The sequence below is a fragment of the Phacochoerus africanus genome, chromosome 11 (genome assembly GCF_016906955.1).
Source record: "Phacochoerus africanus isolate WHEZ1 chromosome 11, ROS_Pafr_v1, whole genome shotgun sequence".
Taxonomy (NCBI): Eukaryota; Metazoa; Chordata; class Mammalia; order Artiodactyla; family Suidae; genus Phacochoerus; species Phacochoerus africanus.
Window position 1 is genome coordinate 116,651,608 of NC_062554.1, and position 25,747 is coordinate 116,677,354.

Here is a 25,747-nt window from a genome sequence, read left to right on the forward strand (position 1 = left end):
TTTAGCCATTTTCCATCACCATGATGCTCTGTGGCTGAGTTTCCAAAAAGGGCATAAGAGCAGAGATTTTTTTCCCCCCTAGCTTTTCTCTTAAGACATGCCCATAGCCTGGGTCTGAAATAGGAGTGTGTTTCAGGTCATTCCTTATTGTTGGCTTTCTGGTTTTGGCTTTCAGGATTTGCATGCACCAGTGACTAGTGTTGAATTTCAAAATCCCAACAGTATAGAAGGATTTTTAAGGGAATAAGTGTTTGACTGCTCACTCCTGATGGCAGTCAGGTGGTTACTATCTGTCAGGTCACCAGCCCTCTTGGTTTGACCAGGACTAAGTGGTGTCCCTGGCTGCTGGCCTTTGAGTGCTAAAACTGGGGAGGTCCAGTTGGTGATTCTAGCACCCAGCCCAGCCTATGGTCTTGCGGTCTCCAATGGAGAAAGACAGTTCTACACTGTTACACTGCTATTTCTGATCTCTCCTTTCCTGGGACACTTCTCTGGTTGAAGCTGAGCCTGTGAATTGTCCCTGAAATTGGCAAGCTCTTCATGGGATATTCTTGCTGAGGAAATGAAATGGGACATGACTGGTTGTCAAGGGCTTCTCTGACTTTGAGCTTCTGAGTCCCGATGCTTCCCTTTTCCTCCTCTGGCTTTGACTGTGTCCTGCCTTTACCCCAATGTCTGCATTACTTTCCTCTGTGTGATAGTCCTTTCTCAGCATTCTAGAGCATCTTTTTAAAGGGGAAATGTCAGACCCACACGTTTACTTAAGACATCCAGTTGAGGGACCGTGGGCTGGACGGCTCTGGGTCCTCCATGCAGCGGCAGAGCTTCACCCACCTGACTGTGCCTGGACTCCCCGTATTTGCCATTGAGGTTGGTCCGGTGGCAGTTCTTATACCACCAGGCCCCCTTGTACGACATGGCACAGTTGGTAACTGCAACATCATTGTCTCTGTCCTCTGTGGAGAAGGGGCGGCCCTGATGATAGCTAAGAGAGTCCCCTGGAAAAAAAGACACATTCATGAGGAGGCCATCCAGGTCTGTCATTGTTTTGCAGGATGTTCTGAACATCTGACCCACTCCCGATAAACCTGGCCTCTGCTTAGAGACCTTACACTTACCCCTTGGTTTCTATCTGGCTCCTCGGCCTGGCTATGCTGAACCCTTCCTCCACCTGTCCCCCCTACCCCCTGGGTCCGCTGCTCCTGTGCTGCTCTCTCCAGCTCAGTTCCTCATTCCCCTGGCCTTCTGTTCAGAACTCTGTCCATTCAACTCCACCTCACCATCCCCATCTGTTCCTTCCAGGCCAGCACTGGGGCAGACATTCATGGCCTTTTAGTCTCAGAGGAGATGGTGACCAGCCCTGGTGACGTGGGCCAATCTGGGTCACCACAGTGTAACCTGGCTTTCTCTGCAGGCCTGGTCTGCTCACACCCAATACCCCTTGTTCAGAACTTGGGGGGGCACATGTGAAGAGGGACATAAGCTAACTAGAGCTCAGGTCCTTAGGAAACAGGATGATAAGAAAATCCTAACCCTACCAGAGGAGAAGTGGTTGGGAAAACTGGGGCTGTATCTTGAGGAAGAGCAGGCTTGAAGGGGGAGACAAGGTCCATGATCAATAACTCCAAATACTTGACGGACTATTGAGTAAAACAACAACAATAAAACCCTAAGAAACAAAAACTCATCAGAGGACTATGAGGATCAGTATATAGAGACTATAAAGAGGCGTATTCTGGCTAAATATATGAGGACTGATCACCTAATTATTAGAGCTGTGTGTAAATGGGGTCGACTACTTGGAGATGTGGGGAGATCTCTATTCTTAGAGGCTGTGTGTTCTCTTATTGGAATATGGAGTAGGGGGCTCATATGAATTGGGTATTTGAGGTTCAAACTGTAATTCATTGATAACTATTAGGCAAACATCTGGCAGGATTTGTGGTTAAGAGATGTTGTGAGGGGGCTCATGCTATTGAATGAGTGTTGTTTTAGATGCTTCCGAGGTCACTGTAAGCCAGGAGACGTCATGGGTCTGATCCTGTGGCTTCCAAGTCCACACTCAACAGTGGCCCTCCAACATCTCCAGTGCATCCACCACAACTGAGCTCTTGGGAGAATGATCTTTATTTTATGGGGAAGCCCAATCCCCTTGGGTCTGTTGGGTTTCTAAGTCAACATATCTTTATTTCTGTCCTCTCCCCCTCCCAGTCTCCCCCAAACTAGGTTTTATGTCCACCTAGAGCTGATCCCATACCTGCAACTCATTTTTCCCATTTCTTCCAGGTCTTGGAGAAGGAAGAACAAATTTCTTATTTTTTTCCTTTAAGGAAATATATTTATAAGGAAATATATATATATATATATATATATATATATATATATATATAATATTTCACCTCTTCTCATCCTAACTCATATTCCTATCCTTTGTCTTAAAAAATCTTGAATTAATCCTACTCTGTAGTGATGCTTTCTTTACCATCAATTCCTTGACTCTGTTGCTGTCTTCTCATCTCCTGCTTATCTCTCTGTGATCTAGAAGCTGCCCTCTGTAATCTAGAAGCTGATCTCTCTGTAATCTAGAAGTTTATCTCTCCATAATCCAGAAGCTGCCCTCTGTAATGTAGAAGCTGATCTCTCTGTGATCTAGAAACTTTCCTCTGTAATCTAGAAGTTTATCTCTCCATAATCCGGAAGCTGATCTCTCTGTAATCTAGAAGCTGCCCTCAGTACTCCTTGGAACAATTCTCTCCAGCTTCTGCTCTGATGTTGCTGCCATTGCTCAGATATGCTCCTGATGTTCGACTTTATCTCCTCCCCATATCTGGCTCCCCTTCCCATTTCTGCTTGATATATCCACCTTGTCTGTTCCGTGCATTATCTAAGTCTTGGTTTTTCTTTCTCAAACTGCTGTTCAGTTTTGTACTTTTCTTTTAATTCCTAGCAGCAGTCAATCTTCTATGCTCTCCTACCAGGATTAGTGCAGCAGCTCCAGCTGGTCTCCGTTCTTCACTCAGATTTACATTATCCTGTTTATGGCTGTCACTTTGATCTTCCTTTGAAACCCCACTTTCATTGTGTCGCTCAGGCCCCTGCATGGCTCCCCACTGCCCACGATATTAAGTTGGAACTCCTCTGCCCCCTCAGTTTCAAGGCCCTTCAGGGTCAGGCGCCATCCTCTCCACCCCCTTTCTTTTTCTGAACTCACTCCCTGTCCCAGGCAGCCAGGCCCTTTGCCCTTTCCCTCCCTCCACAGTAACTGCTCCTTCTGTGACTTCTCTCCCAGGATCATCCTGCCCTGGAGTGTTTCTCTCACCATTGGGACCCCAGGCAAGTGATGCTACTTTCATGAAGCCTCACTTCAACCACTCAGACCCTCCTCTGAATGCCTGTTAAGCTGGAGGTGAGTTCCATTTATTTTGGGCAAGTTGCTTTCAAGTAGATGTTTGTTTCTTTCTGAGGTCATGTCTCATGCCTCTTTTGAGTCCTCAGAGTTCACACAATGAACTTTTAGGGATTCCTCAGCAGCCTTTTATTGATAACTTGACTTGGAATTTTTAGTTCTAATTCATTTAGAGTCCTAGTTAGAGACTTGGATTTTTGTAGATTCGGAAATGAAGAAATGAGAAGTGGCTGAACTTGGAATTGAGGCCATAGGGGTGGATTGTTGCCAGTAGGGCTGGAAAAATGAGCAACATGTAAGATAAAGGCCAGGGGACTTGGGCAATAGTAAGTGCCAGAGAAGGGATGGGCTCTTCCTCCCCAGAGACCTTCCAGTCTGGAAAGAACAACCATTGGGTGAAGTTGCCCAGAGAAGGGGGCAGCCTACATAAGCCTAGCTTTTTGTCTTTTGAAGACAATGATCTGACTGTTTGATATAAGAGGTCAGACTGCAGTCAATTTATGATGATTGGACAAATTGTTGCTGGGACTTGCCTCTGAGACTTGAGAGTAGAATGCAGCCCAATAATTCTGACCTCCTTGGAGCCCAGTAGCGAGACAAAGTTGGAGCAGAGGCCTCAGTGGCTGGGCCCAAGTTAGACAGGTAAGAGCAAAGGCCTGGAGCAGGTGAGGAGGAGGGAGGGAGGTAGGCCAGGTAAGGAGGTGGGAGGGCTTGTTTCTAGCTCTGTGGGAGAAATAAGAACTGCTTTTCTGCAGGCATGATTCTAGTCTTAGAGAGTGGTTGGGATCAGGTTATTTTTGAAAGGATGTAGTCTAACATTTTGTTTAATATACTTCATTTCAAGGCTTATTTTATGCCCAAATTGTGGTAAATTGGACCTTTTGTTGGGGTACTTCAGGAAGGTCTGACTGCCTACCCTAGAGTTTAGCCCCATAACTGGAGTTAATGAAAATACCAATAACTCCATATACCAAAGAATAGAATATTTGGCAAAGCCGGTTTTAGGAAATGTGCTATAAGAGAACCCAGGAAACAGATTGACAAAGCCTAAGCAGCAGACTAGATATTATGTTCTGATAAAACTATTAATGCAACAGAGCTTATGCAGATGGTTGTTCTACTGAGTGGAAATATAAAAATCTATACAGACAGCATGACCGTGAATAGGTTCTTGTGGAGGAATGGAAAGAAATGTGGCCCACGGGTAACATTTAGAGCTATTGTTTATTCCTTGATGAAGGTGTTACCATGACTGCTGGTGGAAGAGGGTACATCTCAGAATAGGGGGGTGGAAATCTGTTTTATTTTCATTAGTTCAGAGGTGGTTTTATCATTGCAGGGGAAATTTCTCTCTAGACAACAGATGATTCTACTCTCACTGGATGAGAGCCCATATTGATTAACCTAGACAAGAAAATTAATCCTTGGCTCTCACGTTGTACTTTTTAAAAAAGCACATTCACTCTACTTTCACATGGTCCCCCCTGACTGCTCTATGAGGTAAGGCAGGCATCATTATTGAGATTTTCCAGATGAGGAAACCGAAGCCCAGAGAAATTGATTTCAGGTCCCCTGAATGGGTAGGGACACCTGGACCAGGGCCAGTGCTTCCCAGCCTCTGCCTTCCTCATCGGCTGGCAGGGAATTTGCGAACACCACGAGCGCTGCTGCTGCCTAGGGAAGCTCAGGCCTAAAACGTGGGGGCCCTGGTGCCAGTGTGCACCCTTTGCCCTCAGGGGCTGTTCAGGGGCGCAGGTACCTGCGGTGCCGTTGTAGGCTCCTATGCGGAGTTTGTACAGGCTTCTGCTGTCCTCCACAGAGAACTTGTCGTAGTAGGCGAAGGCGGCCTCCTGGCCATCCCGCATGTCCACGCGCAGCTCGTAGCGGCCCTGAGACGTGATCCTGTGTATGTTGTCCAGCCCTGTGGAGAAGAGCAGAGAAGACAGTGAGCCTGGCCTCAGCGGCTTGGGAAATGGGAAGGGAAATGTGACTGCGGCCTCAAAGCAGATGCTCTAGGAAAGAGGAGGGATCCTGGCATTGCTTTTGGCTTCAGCCCCCTCCCAGGTTGTTATCACACAGACCTTACCAGACTCCAAGGTTCCTTTTGCAAAAACGCCAGCCCAGCTCAGCTGATGAGTTCCCAACATGGGTCACCTCATGGGTCCTAACCTCTGGTCTTGACCCAGGACCTGACAAGCCCTGAGCCTCGGGATTCCAGGCCCTGTCCCCCGCCACTTCCCATTCCAAACCGTGGCGTTGGTTGAAAATGACAGGAGGCATCGCATGGGTGTGAATCCTTTGGTGTGAGTGATAGGAAGCAAGAGGCAGGAGCACTGATCAGAGCAATTCCGAGTGGGCGCTAGGGATCCAGGATATGGGACATCCTACTGTCTCCTAGTGGCCTGTGTGTGTGTGTGGGGGGGGTTCCGTCCACCTTTGATGACACTGCCCCTCTTTCAGCTCCAGTCCTCCTGAGGCTCCTGTCAGAGAAGAGCATCACCCGCCTCCTGACTCCAGTTCCTTCCTCTCTAACCTGCCTGCTGTATCTTGCACTGACCTCTTCACTGGTCTTTTCTTACCTTCCTTCCCTGCTCTTCCCCTTGGGGCCTGAGCTTCCCAGGCCTTTGTCTATAGATCCTTGTAAGGTGCAAACCCCTTGAGCCCAGAGTTAGGCAGAACCCAGATCCTCCTTAGTGATGTTTTCTCACGTGTATTTTCTTGCTGACTTGCCCCGGCTGGCTGCGCTCTAAAACTTTCTGATTTTGATCTGCCTGTCCAGACTTTGAACCACTCACCTTGCATTGCTGGTGATCTCTGAGTCCTGATTTTTAGCTTCCTACTGAACTGGAGTCCTCCGACTTTGCTGTGACTTTTGATATCTGTCGGAGGACGTCATGATTTAGAATAAAAAATCACAAAGATGGAAGAGAATTTAGGGATTACTTAGGCTAGTCTCTTTGTTTTGTGGAAAAGGAGGCTAAAGTCCAGAGAAGTGAAGTGACTGGCTGAGGGTCGCCTGGGTCTTTCTGTTTCCCCATCCTGTGGTTACAGCTTTGTGCTGATTATATGTCAAAAGCTGATTGCTATGTGCTGTTTGCCGGGTTGCTGTTACCCTAGGCTTGTGGATATGCTGGGTCCTGGTGGTGCCTTGCCTAGATGCCCTTAATTGGACTATGGACCATCCCCCAGCTGCCTGCTTCTCGGATCATTGTCCTAGATCAAACAGGATTTACTTCACACTGGATGCTGCCCTTTCCCTCCCCCACGTCTTGGGCAGACCCCCGTCGGGGCCTGATGTGGCGGGTGCCAATCCCAGCGTCCTTGCCCCACTGGAGACTAACTCTGAGGAGCAGTTCATGCTCCAGAGCTTCCCTGAGGATCAGACTGAAGCTAATCTCCCACCAAGATCACATCATTGCCCCTTTTTCCCTGCTCTGCCCCATTCTGAGAGCACTCCCCTGATAAATCCCTTGAACAAGAATCCCTATCTCAGGCTCTGCTTCTAGGGCACTCAACTTAGAACATAAACTATGGGTCAGAGTATTACCCCTTCCCGGAGTATTGCCACCAAACTACATTCCCCTAGGCCATGTTTCTGTTTAAGAGCCCTCCCTGGCTCCCTATTACCTATGGCACCAAGTCAAAACTCTTCTTTGCTTTAGACACCGTTATATATGCCTTCAGTCAGCCCACTTCACTTCATTTTCTTCTTGCCCTGAGCTGCATCTCTGCTTTGGTTGGAGGGTTTCTTCATTGTCCTGTTTGCACACGTCAGAAAGATCCCTCTTGTCTTATGCCCCCTCCCTCCTGCATTCTTCTTACTCATCCCTCCACGCTTCCCCCATGAAGCTGACTCTTCCTTCTCTGAGTATCTGTGGCCTTATTATCAGTAGCTCATCGGTTGGTGCAGTGTTTCCAGTGTGGATGGCATCTCTGATGATGTGAGGAGCGTTTTTGGAATAAGGACTAAATAACTTTGAACATAGAGGGAGAAAGGTATTATTTCCGAATTCTCTTTCTTAATAGATTAAGGGGAACCCTTAACCCTGATCCCTACCTTACCTCTCCGTGTCCGTTTGAATCAAATACTCTGTGGTTTAACCCCCAACACATTCTAATTTCCATTTTTAACATGACCCCCACAACTGTCATTTAATAACATTTATCCTGTTTTCATTCATTTTTGAGACTCCCTTTTATTTATGGCACATGACGACTAGCTTTCCATTTTTGGCAACGCGATAAAGTTTTTTTCACAAACTTTGATAGATTTCATTAAAAGAAGTGATAGACAATTCAAGTGCGTGGTAGTTCAGATATTTCTCAGATGTGACAGAAATTGTGCGAGTGGTATAGAGTGGCTGAGGTTTGGGAAGCATGAGCACTGTCTGCTGTGGGTGTTTGTTTCCCAGGCAATGCACTTGTCTCCCAAGCTGTCTGCAAACTCTTAGAAGGCAAGGGGAATTCCCTATTCCCTGGACTTCTCTTTTAAATTCTTTTTTTTTTTTTTTTTTTTTTGTATTTTTAGGACTGTGCCCTTGACATATGGAGGCTCCCAGGCTAGGGGTCAAATTTAAACCGCAGCTGCTGGCCTACACCCCAGCCACAGCAACTTGGGATCTGAGCTGCATATGCGACCTATGCCACAGCTCACTGCAGTGCTGGATTCTTAACCCACTGAGCGAGGCCAGGGATGGAATCTGCATCCTCATGGATACTGGTCAGTTCCTCTGCACCACATCGGGAACTCCCTCTTTTAACGTTTTTACATGGTTTTTACCTTATATTTTTATTAGGTACATCAAATATAGATTTGGGCATCTAGTAGGTACGTAATAAATTCTTATCAAGTGATCGATTGATTAATATCTACACTTTAAGTACCTATGATGCTAAAAATGAATATGGTCTGGTCCCAGCCCTGAAAGAACTTTACATAGTATCGTTAAGAGACAGAAAGGAAAATGGACACTGATTTGAGCCACAAAAGAGAGAATAGCCAATTTTCCCATAGGCGAAGGGTGAGAAATATTGATGGGCTAGCTTCTGTGGAAGAAGAGTTTAGCTGCTTGAGAGTTGACTGGCAGAGTGTTCTTTGCAGAGGAGACATTAATGTTTCTAAGTGTTGGAGTTTGGGGTTGGTGAGGGAGAGAAAATTGGGGAGTTTGGGATTCACAGTTACATACTGCTATATATAAAATAGATAAACAACAGGACCCAACGTATAGCACAGGGAACTATATTCAATATTTTATAACATTCAGTTTATATTGTGAATATAGTAATAAATATTCAATATATTATAATGGAAAAGAATCTGAAAAAGAATATACATATAACTGAATGACTTTGCTGTACACCTGAAACATTGTCAGTCAACTGTGTTTGAATTTAAAACAGTGTTTGGAGGAGTTTCCACCACGGCACAGTGGGTTAATAATCTGACTGCAGCAGCCCGGCTCACTGTGGAGGTGTGGGTTTGGTCCCCAGCCCAGCACAGTGGGTTAAAGGATCTGGCATTGCTGTAGCTGCGGCATAGGTTGCAGCTGCAGCTTGGATCTGATCTCTGGCCCAGGCACTCCATAGGGTGTGGGGTGGCCAAACAAAGGACAAAAAAACAAAACATTAAAAAAAAAAAAGTGTTTGGAGTTTGGTGTTGGTTGGAGGGTGTACGGGAGAGGAGTGAGGCCCTTGGAGGTTGGGAGCAGGCACAAGAGGAGGGCTTTGTACCATATCCTTCACCTGCTGGTGATGGAGAGTCATTTGAAAACTTTAAAAATGGGCTTAGCCACTGCTCAGATTTGGAGTGTGAGGGAGATGACAGTAGGGGCCGTGTGGACCATGGGTGGTCCTGGAGGCAGGGAGCCAGGTGGGGGAAAGATGGTGAGGCTGAGTGAGACAGTGATGGGGAAAGTGAGGGGAGACCACGAATACAGAACACAAGTATCTGCCTTTCCTCTGCCTCCTTTCATAATCACTGTGAAAATCTAACCAAAAGGGAGATGCAGGTAGTAATAAATTTACTGCTCTCTGGGATTAGCTCCACTGCCATCTGCCTGGGTCAGGGGTGTGTTTACCTTCTCATACGAGTTCAATTCTCAATCTGCACCTCCTGTTTGTGTCGGATCTCTAGGAAATTGCAGGTCACCTCTAATGCCACTTTCATTTTCCCCTTCCCATCCAAGTCAGGTAATAACATTCCTCTAAGGAACTGGAGCCAAGCCACTGCCTCATTTCTCTCCTGACCTACAGGCTGGTTGGCTGGTGCCTGGCTTCTAAGAGATGACCAGCCGGCCTGTTGCTCCCTGGGCCCCCTTCCCCCAACCAGGCAGCCCACTCCCTTTGTTAACGTTGCCTCGTGTCAGGACCTATCAGCATAAGAGACTATTAATGAGATGGGAAGAGACAAAGCAAAGAGGAAAACACCACAAGATAAAAACAGATCAATAGTGGAGCCAAACAGAGCGAGGTACTGAAAGCAATTCACCAGCTGTCAGCTTCTCAAAGGCTCAGGGTTTCTGATAATCCCATGTGGACACAGAAAGGAGAGAGAGGGACGAAAAGCCAGAGCAGCATTCCAAGGGAAACAAAAAGGAGGCATTACCCAACCAAAACTCATCCTCCAGGTTCCCAAAGCCAGCCCGGTACTCAGCCCACTTCCGGAAAAAATCGGTTTGGCCATTCTGCCGCCTCTGGAATACCTGTGAAGAGAGGGAGGAAATGAAAAAAAAAAAAAAAAAACCTAAGGAAAATAAACTCTAACAAGGAAAAGTGCTATAACTGAGTTTTATATCTGCATCGACAAAGATGCTCAGATAAGGACCACTCAGTACAGGGCTCAGTACTTGCACAGCAGTTGTTGTAGGAGCTGCTCAGAACCCTTCTCTGAAGAGCAGGGGCCCTTGATGAATAGGCCAGGGTGTAATGTTGACACTAATTTGCACCCCTGAAATGTAGAAAGGATTTAGGATACATATCAAGCCCCCAAATAGTCAAGGGAAATAGGCTCGGCTCTCAAATTAATCTTTTCGCACCATGGGGTACAGTAGACAGCATTTCTCACCAAAAAAAACCCGGGACCAACTTCAGATCAGCTAGTAACTGTCATCATCCTATTTCAGGCAAAGCAACTGCATGTCATTCACTTTCCGAGCTGTTTAAGTGCTAATTTCATTTAACCTTCAATACATCAGCCTCGGCTTCAATTTCCAATTATACTTTAAGAAGGAGGCACAAATATGTCAGAAACATAAAAGAAAATGTCTCCCAAGAGTGGTTGTTATGAGCACAGCCACCATTTAACTCCGTTCAACAACTATCCATTTTGCACCATGAAAAATCCAACACTGTGTGTTAGTGCTGGAGGGGGGATCCGAGGAGGGTGGGTGGGAGGGGCTGGGTTTCCATCGGCACTGACTCAGCTAATGCTGAGCTGCTTTAGGGCCAGGCTGCCAGAATTCTCCCATCTGCATAGTGGCCTGTACTGATGCTTGAGGCCATTCGCCAGGCTGCCCTTTCTCTTCGCTCTGTACTGCCTTATCAGACACGAGAGGAGGGTGGTGACAGAAAGTAGTGTCTTTCTTTTCCCCACCACTGCTGCTCCCTGAACCCCTGGGGAAGAACCAGAGAAGCCAGGGAGGGATGAGGACAGGAGTGACCTTTGTCACTAGAGGTGGCTGTCTAGGGTCTGCCCCCATCTGCTCCGCCATATGCAATCCTCCAATAGAAAGATCCTAATCACCTCCCCTAATCACTTCCTCATGCAGGGAATTCATCTCCTCTATTCCTTTATTATAGTTGCAGCCTTTGGCAGACCAGACCCCTTGGCCTGTCTGAAGCTGGGTTGGGCCACTGCAGCCTCCATATGCTTATTCTTTCCTCTGCCTGGCCAAACATATGACTGGGCTGCTGAGCAAGGGCCCTGAGGACATGGAGATCCCTGGGTTGGACATGTGAGGGGTGTATGAAAGGATGGCCAGAGGATGATGAAGTGTGGATGGATGGATACTGAACCAGGTGGACCAGAGCACCAAGGATGCTGGTGTGCACCGAGAACAGCCGCAGGTACTTACAATCCAGCCACCCCCATCGGTGGTCATGTCGCAATACACCTGTAACTTCTGGCTTAGCTCTCCATTAAGGAAGATGGTGTAAACCCCACTCAGAGTGTCTCCGTTCATCAAATGCTGGGCACAGTCTTGAGGATGAGGGAAGACCCGGCCCCCTGCACAGGAAGAGAGGCAGTTTCCAGAAAGGGTCCTTCTTTTACTTATTGCATAAGGTATGCCAAAGAGCCCCTTGGATCAGAGGACATTTTAGAAGCCTCATGATACTTCATCGAGAACTGTAAGAAATCCTCACTGGATCTGTAGGTGAATCCTACATCATCCTGCATTCCTTCCCTTCAACGGATGTTGGATTTATCAGACAATATACAGTTTTATGGGATCTGAGGACCAAAGAGCTGGGTTTACTCTGTGGCTCCTCCGTTTACCTCTTTGTTTAGCTTAGGCAAATAGCCCGGGCACCAGTTTTCTCACCAGAAAGACGGGAATAATAAAGACGTTCCTCCCCCAAGGGTGAAGGTAGGTTACTGCAGCTGGTGATTGGTTACGCAGGCGGTGATTACAGATGCATGGGCCACAATAAAACACCGCAGAGCCCACCTTTCAAAAGAGTGAGCCATATTTAGAAAAGCCTTCTGCTGTCTTCACAGCGGCCACTAAGGAAAGCCCAAACAAGCTTAGCGTTAGCAGGAAGATGGATATCTATTCCTTCTGCAAAGTAATCTCCTGATTGGACTAAACAATCAAATGGCCATGTTTTACAGAGCAGTTTAAGTTTAAGGAGAGGGCAGAGGAAATAAATTGCTGCTCATCTTTCAGCGAGAACAGCCCAATTTGTAGAACAATATCTAATTAGCTGAAAGAGAAGCTTAACTCGTGTGTCTTGAAGAGCTTAGCTTCAGGGCAAATTTTAATGTTTAACAGGCAAGCCAGAAAGCAAAGGTCCCATAAGAGGAGCTCCATTGGACTGCAGGAGCTGATGGAGCAAGTTAAAGGCAGAGCTTGCCACGTGAGGAAAAGTGGTTTGGGTGCTTTGTAAGTATATGATCTCTGGGTCAGTGAAAATTGTGGTACCTTTGATGTAGCTCTGCATCCTTGAACTGTAGCAGAGTTATGAAGAGGTGGGGTACGGACCTCGTGGGACCTATAGTGTCCTCTAGTGGTAGAACTAGTGCACTGCAGGTGTGACACAGGGCCACTTGGAGAGTCAGCCAGTGCGCCAGAGCCAAGTGACAGCATAAGGAAGGTGATGTAGTAACCTCCCTGAACTCGGGTTCATCAATAAAGGGTATTATGGGAGTTCCCGTCGTGGCTTAGCAGTAATGAACCTGATTCGTATCCATGTGGATGTGGGTTCAATCCCTGGCCTTGCTCAGTGGGTTAAGGATCTGGTGTTACCATGAGCTGTGGTGTAGGTGGTGGACGTGCAATGCCCGGATCTTGCATTGCTGTGGCTGTGGTATAGGCTGGCAGCTGCAGCTCCAATATGACCTCTAGCTTGGAAATTTCCGTATGTCGCAGGTGTAGCCCTAAAAAGCAAAAAAAAAAAAAAAAAAGGGGAGGGGGTCTTATGTTAGGAAGAGGTTGTTGCGGTTTGGTAGGCTTTATGCAAGGACTGGCCATTTTCCTGCACACCATAGTCAAGGGTAGCTCCAATTTAACGTAGTTTAGAACAAGGCACCAACTACTTCACACAGGGAATAACAACATATTCCTATAGAACTTATACTTTACAAAATGTAGTTTTATTTATATTTAATTCTTATCAGAAACTTGAGAGGAAGGCAAATTGTTACAGAGTGAAGATTTATTTTACAGAGAAGGAAGCTGTACTCAGAAAGATCACATGACTACCTCTGTTCCCTTGAACTCAAGTTTTCAGACCCCAGGTCAAGGGCTCCTTGCACTCTATGAAGATAGGGAATTTAACATATGGAACAGTTTACCAGATCTACATCTGTCCAGACAGCAAATGATTGATTAACTACCATCTGTATTTATCTTGTAAGCATGTAAAGCCTCAAAGGTTAAAGTTACCTCAAAAAGTTTTATGTTCATATTAAATATCTTAACCTCCCAAAACGTATTTGCTTAATAGCTACAGGAAAGCTCTCAGCTTTCATCTCCAGCCTATTCTAGAGTTCCTTATTGCTCCGGATCCCACCTGTTCCTAGAGGTGTGTTTCAGGGGACAGGTGAGAGGGAGCGCCTTTTCCTCCCCTTCTGCTTTGGGAGACAGTGCGTATTTCCTGGCTTCCAAGCCCTTCTCTAGCTGGTCTTTGGAGCAACTACTATCTGCCATCCTTCCTCCTCTCTTCTCTCACTGCCTGAGTTTCTCATTTTAGATTAATACATTCTTGGTCTTCTGTTCGCTCCTACCTTACACATTAGTAGCCCTCTCTCCTAAATCAGCTCAGCTCCTTAAAGAGGCTGGAACCCCCAGTCTTTTCCTAACACCCAGTGTGTTTGCAATAGGACATTTTCCCCCAAACCTCAAATTGACAGCCTCATTCAAATACACATAGAAAGCCAAGCCAGACTTTAGAATAGGTATATAAATGATCTTATACAGGCTTCTCCCCCTTGATAATGTAGATTATTTCATATTTATATTACAGATACTTTCAAAAAGCTCAAACATATTACTTGCTTTAAAGGTAGAACTACCAAAAACAAATATAGTAAATTGAGATGACCTGCTCTGGGGGAGAGAGGTTTTTAAATATTTGAAGGGCTGTCATATAAAAGAAGGATTCATTTTTATAAAGTCAGGAAATGGAAATAAAATCAACTTAAGAAAAAAGTATGACCTAAGGGGCAGCAAAATTTAGATGGGATGAAGGTCTCAGATAGTACCTGGGAGAGAAGGGGTCATATTTTCTTCCTTCTGGACCCTCATATTGGACTGGTCGGTGGGAATGCTCACTAAATATGTGGGGCTGATGCATAGCTGCCGAGTGCACTTGCCTTACCTCTGACCAATGGCAGGGCCACCTGGTGGTTTAGAGATTCCATTTACTGTAATTTAGTCTGTCTTAATAAAAAGAAAATCAAAAGAATATCCAGCCTGGCATTTTCACATCCTGGGAACTTGGAGGAGACATTTACCATGAAACCACTCCTCTCCACCCTTCTCTGGCTCTGGAGACTGCCAAAGTTTTACCTGGCACCACCAGTCACTGATCAAATTATCATTCCTTTTCGCCAGATGAAAGGAAGCAGGCTAACTAATTGTTCCCAAACCAGGGACTGTTAAAATTCAGCTTCCTGGGTTCTGCAGCAGATTTACTGATACCCTACTGAACCTGGGGGTGGGTGTCAGGAATTAGTGTTTCACCAACGCTCCTCAGGTGAGCCTGAAGATCGGCTGGACTTGAACCCCACTCTTTCTCTGGCACACTTTCCTCTTCTCTTAGAGGTCCAGAGGTGGGACTGGTTAGCTAGACTGTACTGCAAGGGGCCCAGTGGTCTGCTTTCTTTGTCGAGATCTACATGGTTGGGTGGATAAATGTATGGAGTGTGTCTGTCTCTCTTTCCCCACCGTTTTTTCCCTTCTTTCCTTTCCCTATTCTTTCTTCCCTTCCTTCTCTCTCGCTTTCTTTTTCTCCCTCTTTCCCAATAAACATGTCTAAGTGGACTGGTCCCAAGACTTACACTGATTGGAGGAGATAAGAGACTCTAATTATCCTTGCATGTAAGCTTTGTATTCAAAAGTTTTTACCATCAAATTCTGTTCTGGGGTTATTGAACTCTGGCTTAGCTAAACAAAGAATATGCCGATTCCCAATCAGCTTTGTTCATTGTGTGTATGCTATGGTTTCATACATTTTTAGGAGGCAGTCAGAATGGATTTCAGGCTTCCCTAGCTCTCTGGATATTATACTGTATCATACCATCAGAGACTCACCTTTAATCCTAACATAGGTCATCCCAGTAATTTTTCCCAGGGCACTAAAAACAAAACTAGACGACTTTTCTTCCCTTTCCCTTTGATACAATTATTAGGGCCTGGCCTGACAAAGGACCTTTTTTTTCCCTTTTTTTCCTTTTAGTGTAGGCTTTGGTGATTGCCAAGTTAAGATGAAAGCAATGCCAAGTGATCGGTGCACTGAAATGTCTCATGGTTAAATGTTTCTAACTGTAATTTGGAGATGAGCAGGACTGGAGCACTCACTGGAAGAATTGCTCAGAAATTGGTTTGTTTTGGGCATCCAGAGGCTGAATGCAGAGTAGAGGGAAGTGAGCTACGTGACACCAGGTGCATACAGAGAGCCAGCAGCCAGCTGGGAGTGAAGGAAGAGACTCTTTCTGTCCCTGCCCTGTCCCTTATTTGCTTTGTGTTCTTGAATGGCGTCTTTAAAATGGTCAGAGTTAACGGCTTTGGAGACTGTGCCACTGCCCACTCTTAATGGCCTTAGCATCACAATTGAGGCCATATCAGTGTTTCTCTCTGAGAACCTCAGCAGGTCTCTCTGCAACGGCAGAGAAAAGGGTGCTGCTCCATAGCACAGATGAGACTACTTCTGGCCACCTGCACTTAGGTTTTTTTCCCAGACTCCTTCATAGCATCTTCCAATTCATTTACCTGTTCATTCATTTGTGCATTTATTCATTGAACATATAGGAAGTATCCATTGGTATCTAAATACTGGACTAAGAGATTGGAATATAAGGAAGAAAAAGGCATAATCCCGTCTTTCAGATTGCTCACACTCTGGTGGGAGAAACAGACAAGTATAACCCCAAGTTCTAAGTGTTCTGGAAAAGAGAGGGAGCTATCAAAACATGGAAGTGAATATGTAGTGAATTCTGGGGCTGTTGAGGGTAGAGTGAGCAGTGTATCCTGGTATGGGGCAGGGATTACAAGTGCTAATCAGAAAGTGCTTCTTGTTTAAAGAACTGGATGTAGAAGTTAACCACAAATTAGTGCAAGAGGAGTGTTCCTGGTCTGTGCAAAACATGGCCTATATGGGAAACTGCAGATTTTAGCCATGAAACAAGAGAAAGGACTGGGTTGGGTGGATGAGGGAGAGCCTTGAGGAGATAAGAGGGACTGACTGGATCATGCCATTTTAGGGGTTGAACCTTCTAAAGGAAATAGGATAAAGAATCCATGGATGGACTTTAAGCTCAAGTTTTTAAAAAGATCATTCTCATTGTAGTGTGGAGAACAAGTTAAATGGGAGTGACAGTGGAGGTAGGACCCCATTCAGCAGGTAGTAGTGGGAATGTAGGTTGAGAGATGACAATAGCCTTTAAGGAGTCAATGGGAACATAGAATTGACTGAGCAGTAGACAGCATGGATTTCTCTATCTTAGCAGAGTTTCTGAGGAAGGTCCTTAAATTCTGCAGACTAAATCTTCCCTTCAAAGATCAGCCAAAGACGCCCTAATAGTACAGAAATGTTCTGACATAATTTGCCTTACTGTTCCTTGGATTCCCTTATGTCAGAAGACCCATTTCCACGTCACATCAGCTGATCGCAGACTGGCAGCTTCCATTCTGGCCCCTTCCTGTGGCTCTTGGTTTAATATGGGTGGGTCAGGGTAATGCCCCCTATCTGGTCTCTTCTGCCATTCTGGCTCCACTTGCATCCATTCACTATATATATATATATATATTTTTTTTCTTTTTTGGCTGCCCTGTGGCATATGGAGTTCCCCAGGCCAGGGATCAGATCTATGCCATAGTTGTGACCTAAGCTGCAGCTACAGCAATGGTGGATCCCCAACCCACTGTGCTGGGTGGGGGATCAAACCCACACCCCAGCTCTCCCAAAATGCCACTGATCCTGTTGTGCCACAGCAGGAACTCTCATTTGCCATATATATTTTTAATTTTATTATTCTTATTTTTTTGTCTTTTGCCATTTCTTGGGCCGCTCCTGTGGCATATGGAGGTTCCCAGGCCAGGGTTCAAATCAGAGCTGTAGCCACCGGCCTACACCAGAGCCACAGCAACACAGGATCCGAGCTGCATCTGCAACCTACACCACAGCTCACGGCAACACCGGATCCCCAACCCACCGAGCAAGGGCAGGGACCGAACCCGCAACCTCATGGTTCTTAGTCGGATTTGTTAACCACTGCGCCACGACGGGAACTCCCATTCACCATATTTTAACCAGAGTATTCTTTCATAATGTAAATTTGAAACTCATCCTTTCTCTCACTTGCTGAAAACTCTGCAATATCTTCTTTGATGTGATGGCTCCAATTGCCATGGCTTCTTGCAGTTAGAATAAAATCTAAAATCCTTACCACAACTTACAAATCTCTCATCCTCTGACTCTTCACATTGGACTCCTGTACTCTTCCCTCTTTCTCGCTGGCTTGTCTTTTTTTTTTTTTTTTTTTTTTTGACTGCCACTGTGGTATGCAGAGATGCAGAGGTTCCTGGGCCAGGGATCCAACCTGAGCCACAGCAGTAACCTAAGCCATAGAAGTGACATTGCTGAGTCCTTAACCATTAGGCACCAGGGAACTCCCTCACTGCCTTTCTTCTAATCTGTTGAACAGAACATGTCAAATTTCTTCCTCCCTCGGGGTGTAATAATTACTCTTCCCTATGCTTGGAATGCTTTTCTTGTGTGACTTACTCTCATCATTCAAGTCCTGGCTCAAATGTCTCAGCTCAAAAAGAGGCCTTTCCTAACCACCTTAGTTGAGGCCAGGGTCTGGAATGAGGGAGATAGTGGCAAGTAAGTACTAGTACGGAGGCAGTAATTTGAAAGAAACCTGGGTCAGAGCCACTTACTGATCTTGGAGAGCCTCCCAAAGAGGCAAGAGGCAACGGGGATGCCCTCTGAGGACACAGATGCTAGTGGCAGTCATTTTGGGGAGCCACTCCTACCAGGAGGACACTGGTGCTGGCAAGCATCATTTTGGAATCCTACCTCTGGCGTATTAGTACCGGGGGCTTACCCCCCACCCCCAACCAGTGGCCTGGCACTAGCCTTGGACCTCCTGGGCCACACAGCTAGGCTCGACAGGTCCTGGTCCCGCCCACCAGCCACCACATGGTTGTCAGGGCCTGGCAGCCAACCAGGCCAGGGGCCAGCCCTCCCTACCCACACACCCACGGTAGTCAGCTCCACCTGCCCTCACACCCACAGCAATCAGCTCCACCACTACAGAAGGGTCTTCACAGACCACATAGCGGGCACCCCTAGAGAATGTAGCTCTGGTGGCCTGAGGGGAATGTGCTGCTGGGCCCCACAGGACACCTCCTACATAAGGCCACTTATCCAAGATTGGAAACGTAACTTACCTACCTAAAAACAGAGAATAAGGCAAAATGAGAAGACAGAGGAACATGTTCCAGTGAAGAAACAAGACAAAACCTCAGAAGAGCTAAGCAAAGTGGGGATGAGCAATCTACCCAAAAGAGTTCAAGGTAATGATCACAAAGAGGCTTAATGACCTCGGAAGAAGAATGAATGAATGCAGCGAGGAGTTTAACAAAGAGGTAAAAAAATATAAAGAAGACCCAAACAGAGCCAAAGAACACGATAACTGAAATGTTTAAACATGCATTAAAAGGAACCAATGGTGGATTAGATGATACAGAGGAATGGATCAGAGAACTGGAAAACAGAGTAGTGGAAATCACCTAAGCTGAACAGAAGAAAAAAAAAATTTAAATTTAAAGTTTTGTTCCAGAGGTTTAAGATATGTGTACTAACACTCACATTACATGGGCCCCAGAAGGAAAAGAGCGGGAAGAAAAGGGCAGTGAACTTATTTGAAGAAATAATAGCTCAAAACTTCCCTAATCTAGGGAAGGAAATTGACATCCTACTCCAGGAAACAGAGTTTCAAACAAGATGAGACTACAGATCCACACCAAGACACAAGGCAAAAATTAAAGATAAAGAATCTTATAAGCAGCAAGGGAAAAGCGGCTAATTTCATACAAAGGGACAGCCATAAGACTTTCAGCTGATTTTTCAGCAGAAACTTTGCAGGCCAGAAGGGAATGGTATGACATATTCAAAGTGGTGAAAGGAAAAAAATACAACCATACTCTGTCCAGCAATGTAGTCTTTCTGATTTAAAGGAGAGTTAAAAAGAGTTGTACAGACAAACAAAAGCTAAAAGAGTTCAGCATTTTACAGCAACAGTAAAAGAGATTTCTGATCATACTAAGTGAAGTTAGACAGTGAAAGACAAACATCATATATCACTTATATGTGGAATCTAAAAAAAGGATACAGATGAATTTATTTGCAGAATCAAACAGACTCACAGACTGAAAAACTTCTGGTTACCAAAGGGGACAGGTGGGTAGGAGAGGGATGGACTGGGGGTTTGCGGTTAGCATATGCACACTGAGGTATATGGAATAATTGGCCAACAGGGACCTGCTGTATAGCACAGGGAACCCTACCCAATATTCTGTGATAGTCCATGTGGGAAAAGAATCTGAAGGAGAATGGATGTGTGTACATATATAAGTGAATCACTTTGTTGTACAGCAGAAATTATCACAACCTCGTAAATCAACTATACTTCAATAAAGCTTAAAAAAAAAAACTAAAAAAAAGAGACTTCAAGTGGAAAGGAAAAAACTGTCATTAGAAACATGACCATTACAAAAGGAAAAATCTCGTTGGTAAAAGCAAACGTGTAGTAAAGATAGTGGATCAACCACTTATAAGTTAGTGGGATGTTTAAAAGACCAAAGTAGTAAAGTCACCTATATCCACAATAAGTAGTTAACAGATACATTCACGCACACACACAAATGTATGTATATTTGTAAAATAGGATGTTTGACATCCTATTTGTAAATTAGGATGTCAAAAACATTAAACATGGTGGCAAGGCATTAAAAAAAGCAACATAGTGTTGACAAAAACAGATAAATAGAGCATGGACTAGAACAGGGAGTTCAGAGTTCAGAGACAGATCCATGTATATATGGGAACTCTATAATACAGCACCACAAATCAATGGAAGAAGGATGGATTGCTTAGTAAAAGATGCTGGGGAAATTGGCTCACTGTAGAAAGGAAAATAAAACTGCATCCCTACCTAATTCTTGCATACAAACTAGATTAGATAGATATAAAAATAAATCCGGAGAGTTAATAGAAGAACGTGTAGAAGAATATCTTTGTGTCCTGCAGGCAGGGAAAGATTTCTAAAGAAAGACTTCAAAAGTTCATATAATAATAGATAATAGCTATGTTGCAGAAGAACCCTGATAGAAAGACGGACAAACTCTATGAACAGATCATTTACAGAACAAGGAAACTCGAAAGGCTAACAAACATATGAAGAGATGTTAAAAATCACACGTTATTTAATGAAATTTAACTAGAACAATGACATAGCAATTGTGCCTATTAGACTGTCAAAAATGACGAAGCTGGATCATGTCAAGTCATAGAAGAATGACACATGTCATTAGGAAAGAGGAGCCTTCATGCTCTGTTGGAGGGAGTGTAGACCAGTACAGCCATATAGGAGAGCAATACTTAGTGAAACTATATAAACGCATACCCTATGACCCAGCAATTCCTCTTCTGGGCATATATACCAAAGGTATTGCCTCACTGGTTTATAAGTGGACACGTATGAGGTATTTACTGTAACACCTCTTGTGGTGGCGGGCGACTGGGGACAATGTGGTGCCCATCTTTAGGAGAATGAAGACGTGAAAAGCAATGGGTGCACAGTGTGTGGTATTTTGCAAAGAGTACACATGCATAACAGCATAGATGGATCTTAAAATTGGTTCTGAGCAAAAAACAGAATAGGGAATGAGTTATGTAATCCAGTAACATTTACATACATGTGTTTGAAATATATTAGGCTCAAGGCCATTTTATAAAAACATCTTTCTTAAAAACACATACAACAAAAGTTTACGAATTTAATGCATGAGAATGGTTGCCTATAGAAGATGCAAGAAAAGATGGGGGTAAAGGGAAATAAGTGAAAAAAATATACAAGTGACTGTGTTGGACATGGGCGCTGGTGGTATGTAATAAGCTGAGTGGTATGATTAATTCAAACCTCTCATCCGATGCCCATCTATCTATCCATGCTGTGCAGGGATGGGAATGGTTCGTTCACATGGGATGCTTGGGCCTGACCGTCTTCCCTACAGCCAGGATCCAAAGAAAGCAGGTGGGCCTCTCCTTTTAGGGGTTTGCTTGACTCAATCAAGCAGGAATTCGAGCTGTTTCTAAGTAGTGAGTGGAAAGAAGCCCCTGCAGTGCCCTACTTTGGGCCAGGCAGGTGTGGCACGTGTAGGACCTGACAGCAACGGATAGTGATGCTCAGGCTTTCCTTTCCAATTCAGAATCACGTGGAATTGCATAGTTCACCATCTCTTGTTCCAGAACCCAGCATTTGCCCATCTTCACTAATTTCCACAACCTCAGAAACTGAAGCTTGTGGTAGAGTACACTCTCAATGCTTTCCTGAAAAGCCCCAGAGAGCAGCTCAGCCGGGCTGTGGGAGAGGATGGACAGGAGTAAAGGCAATAAAGAAAACTTCTCATTACCTATCTCTGGGTACCTCTGAAAATGATTGTCTTCGCTTAACCTCAAGGTCAAGACAACCTATTTTATAGTGTTCACTGTCTCTGAGGACAAGCTTTAGCGAGCAGCTTGTTTGCTTCTTATAGTATTAAAATAGACAATGAAATCTGCTTCTCAGAAGATCATTTCACCAAGTCCCTGATGCTCTGTGGGGAATATTTGTTTCCTCATTTATATTCATGTCTCTAAAAGACAAGTAGACCTTGGATGAAATTTCAGGCGACAGTAAATTATAAATAATGTATCCATATTTTTTCTCTTCCCTACTACTTGTGTTTAATTCCCCCCAGAGTCTTGTGCAAACACCAGAGACAAGAGGACAGGAAGCTATTAACATGATGGAAAGAATGAAATGGGCTTATGTTATACGGCAGGAATGCAACAAAGGGAGATATCTTGATCAAAGGAGTTTTTTGAGGTTTTGTGGGAGTCAATTTTTTACTTTTTTTTTTTCCTTCTCTCTCTTTTATTTTATTTTTTAACAACTCAGCTTTTCCCCAGACCATCAGGTAGGCATCTACTTGAAACAAGTCTCTTTCCTTGGCCTACTCAGGACAAGATGAGGGTTTGTCAGTGAACGGAGGCCACTTTGGGGCCCAGCTTTAAGCTCTTTTGTTCCCTGAGATACGAAATAAACATGCTTAGAACCATCAGCTGAGATCAGCCTGTCCTAAGAATAGGATGCTGCTAAGTGGGAAGTTCAGGTACTGTCGGTGAAGTTGGAAGGGATGCTGGTTACTAGGACAAAATTAGCCTATAAATCCATCAGCCCTGGTTTGCCATCACACAGGATGCTCTGGTTTTCTCAGACCTCTCGCTAGGCAGGAGTGCTCCATGGGGTTCAAGCTGGCAGCCGATCAATCTTTGCAGTAAGTGAAAACACTTTACTTTTGTTTCTTACCCTTATTTCTTTCTCTCTATCTCTTACTCTCTCTCTTTTTTTCCTTTTAAGGATGACACGATCCTGCAGATGGAGCTTGCAGGGTGTGCTCTGTGGCTTTGGGTGTGTGAGGGGAGTAAGTACTGCTCATGATGGTGGGGAGAGGGTGGGTTGGGATGGGCTGAGCATCCAGGGAGGCTCAGAGAATGGCAGGATCAGACCTGAAGTGCTGCTGCCCCAACCACTCTGCCCAGAGGAAACCCAGTCTCAGGGGAGCTCAGAAGATATCCTGGGCAGACAGGGGTGTTCTGGATGAGAAACACCTGGGTGCCCATGTGCCTGAGGCCTCTTTTTCCCCATATTCCTCCTAAAAGGGTCTAGGTCATGCTGTCTGTCAAGTGAATTCCAGTCCTTTTTGATAACATCTCCACCCCCATACTTAGGAAGCTAGTATACTTGTCTTCTTTTTTAATAAAACTTGCTGTTTTGGTGGAAGAGTTGGAGGATGGGGGTAGAAAAGGAGAGAATACATGGCACAGACAATGAGGACTCATTAATATTGACATGCAAATGATGGTAGGATTTGCATAATTCACTCAGGAAATTTGCATGTGGGTGTCAGAAAGAGCCTGTGATTAGGACATTGAGCATCATACTCTTCTGGCTTAGCCCTTTGCGTGTGGCATCCCTTTGAGGGATCCTGAGAATCCTCTCCTCCTACAGCTTTGTTTCACCAGAAACCCCTCTTCTGTGCTCTGCAGCTGGGATTTAACTATTCCATTCAACTACCATTATGCCTGCTGTGTGCCAGGCTTTGTACAAGGTCATGTCACATGTCCCCAAACTCTGCATCCTGCAGCTGTTTATTTCAATGGATTCTGATAAATCTCCAAGGCAAGGCCAGCAGATTTTGGTACGCACCAATGATTGAAATTTAAATTTGAGCTTTTTAGTAAAACTCTGCAAAAGCTACCAAACATGGACCTATCTTTGCCATATACCATGGTAGCTGTAGTGGCAAGTCCTCTGGTTCCCCAAACTGCATGGAGCTACTCAGGCAGTAACTACACTGGTTGTATTGGCAAGAGGGCTCTTCATGTTCTCCTTTCTGAGGGATATTGGTCATGCTGCAGGGGCCCAATGTCAGTTGCAGTCTCATAAAAACAAATACCTAAATACATTCTGAGGGTCCCCCTGTGCTATCCACCGAACAAAGCCACTACCCTGGGCTCCTTGCCAGATTTCCACGAATTGTCAACCCTCTGCTTATTGGATCTTGCTGAGCTCCCAGTTGGATTTGGGATTCTAGACTCAAACTGTGGCACACCTGTTCAGGGCAGCATCATCCAAGAGGGGCCAGTGGTTGGCATAGAAGCTGGCATATTTTAACAGCCTGGGTGATCTGAGCAAAGTACAGCTGCAAGATATTGCAGAAACCTCAGGCATATCGTCGTACTGCTCACAACCACTAGTTATGGTACTACCAGGGTGGGAATTGAAAGCTCATACTACATTGAGCAGGCACTGAAACCCATGCATTTGAGGAATGAGATGATTAGTTTAGACCTAATAAATATGCAAATTGGGGCTCTGTTTATGTTTCCGTCATCTGTATCATGTTTAGGGGAAGAAAAATTTTAATTCAGTGAAAAGCTCCAACCCCTGGCTTTTGGGGTGGTAGCCTGGTTTGGGAAAGGAAACCCTAGAGGACCCCTTAATTAACCTGTGAATGTGCAGGGAAGGTCTTGAACAAGAAGAGGGTGATGCCTTCGTTCTGAGATAAGACACCTTTGAAGGGTCACGGAGGGTGAGCGTAATTGACTTCAGCCCCATAAAAGAGATCAAGTGTCCTCTCAATTCCTCTTGGCAAGGACCCATCTTGGATTCGTGTCTTGGTTGTGTGACCAAGGTTTATTTTTATTTTTTAATTAAAACTCGTTTTTCTGATTCATGTGCTCATGGTAGAGACTTTGCAAGATATTGAAAAGTGTAAAAAAGAAGGCAAAAGAGGACTTATTACCTCACTAACCTCAAGAACCACTGGTGAGATTTTGGTGTATCTGGTCCAGTGACCTGTTTTGTCATTTAGAACAAGTCTTGTGGGGAGGCACCTGAGTAGGAATGGGGTACTTTCGGCCACCTCTCTCTGTGATGGGAGGATGGGCTCTGGGGTGTGGACAGGAACCCTGTCATCCTGGTGCTCTGAGATGGCAGGCAGAGGTATGACTGGTGATAAGAGACATGTCCACCCGTGCCCCACACTATGCTCAGTCCCACACCCAGAAAGGCTTAATAGCACAGACCCCAGAGCCAGAACAACGGGGGTCAAATCCCAGCTCTCCAAAGAGCTGTTGTGTCTTGGGTGAGTTTCCCCACCTCTCTGTGTCCCAATTTCCTCATTGTAAATACGGACACTAGAACCTACCTCACAGGCTGTCATGAAGATTAAATTAGAGGGTACATGTAATGCAGTGAGAACAGTGCCTGTCAGATAGCCCTTGAAGGTTTGATATTAGTTTATTTCCTGTATACACATTAGAATACCCTTATCTCTTAAGGACATTTCCAGGATCTTCTGCTGATACTTAAATGAGGGGAGGCAGGATAAGCCCAGGACATAGAAGACCCTGGTTCAAATTCTGACTCAGCCACTTACTACCTTGTAAGTCATTTGAGTTCCATGCACCTGAGTTTCATCATCTGTGATGAAATGGGACTAAGAAGGCCCTTCTCACCAGTTGTTATAAGGATGAGTTGAGACCATAGGAATGCCAAAGTGCTTTGTGTATGAAGAACTGTAGATTTAATATTGGGACTTCGCTACTGAGACTTCTACTAGGTGA

General features: G+C 45.1%; 1 protein-coding gene and 1 long non-coding RNA gene across 3 annotated transcripts in view; one reads left to right on the forward strand and one right to left on the reverse strand.

Moving 5' to 3' along the window:
* LOC125111990 (uncharacterized) overlaps nt 1–25,747 on the forward strand; it is a 248,545-nt gene that overhangs the window by 134,225 nt on the left and 88,573 nt on the right. Inside the window, exon 4 of the long non-coding RNA XR_007131002.1 lies at nt 3,290–3,406. This is a non-coding gene — a long non-coding RNA (uncharacterized LOC125111990). The remainder of the gene's footprint in view (nt 1–3,289; nt 3,407–25,747) is intronic.
* TNR (tenascin R) overlaps nt 1–25,747 on the reverse strand; it is an 81,960-nt gene that overhangs the window by 2,473 nt on the left and 53,740 nt on the right. For both annotated transcript variants that reach the window (XM_047754209.1, XM_047754210.1), the window contains 4 exons: nt 11,479–11,630; nt 10,011–10,107; nt 5,166–5,327; nt 835–998 (listed from right to left, as the gene is read on the reverse strand). In XM_047754209.1, coding sequence (XP_047610165.1) covers nt 835–998; nt 5,166–5,327; nt 10,011–10,107; nt 11,479–11,630 — 575 coding nt within the window. The remainder of the gene's footprint in view (nt 1–834; nt 999–5,165; nt 5,328–10,010; nt 10,108–11,478; nt 11,631–25,747) is intronic.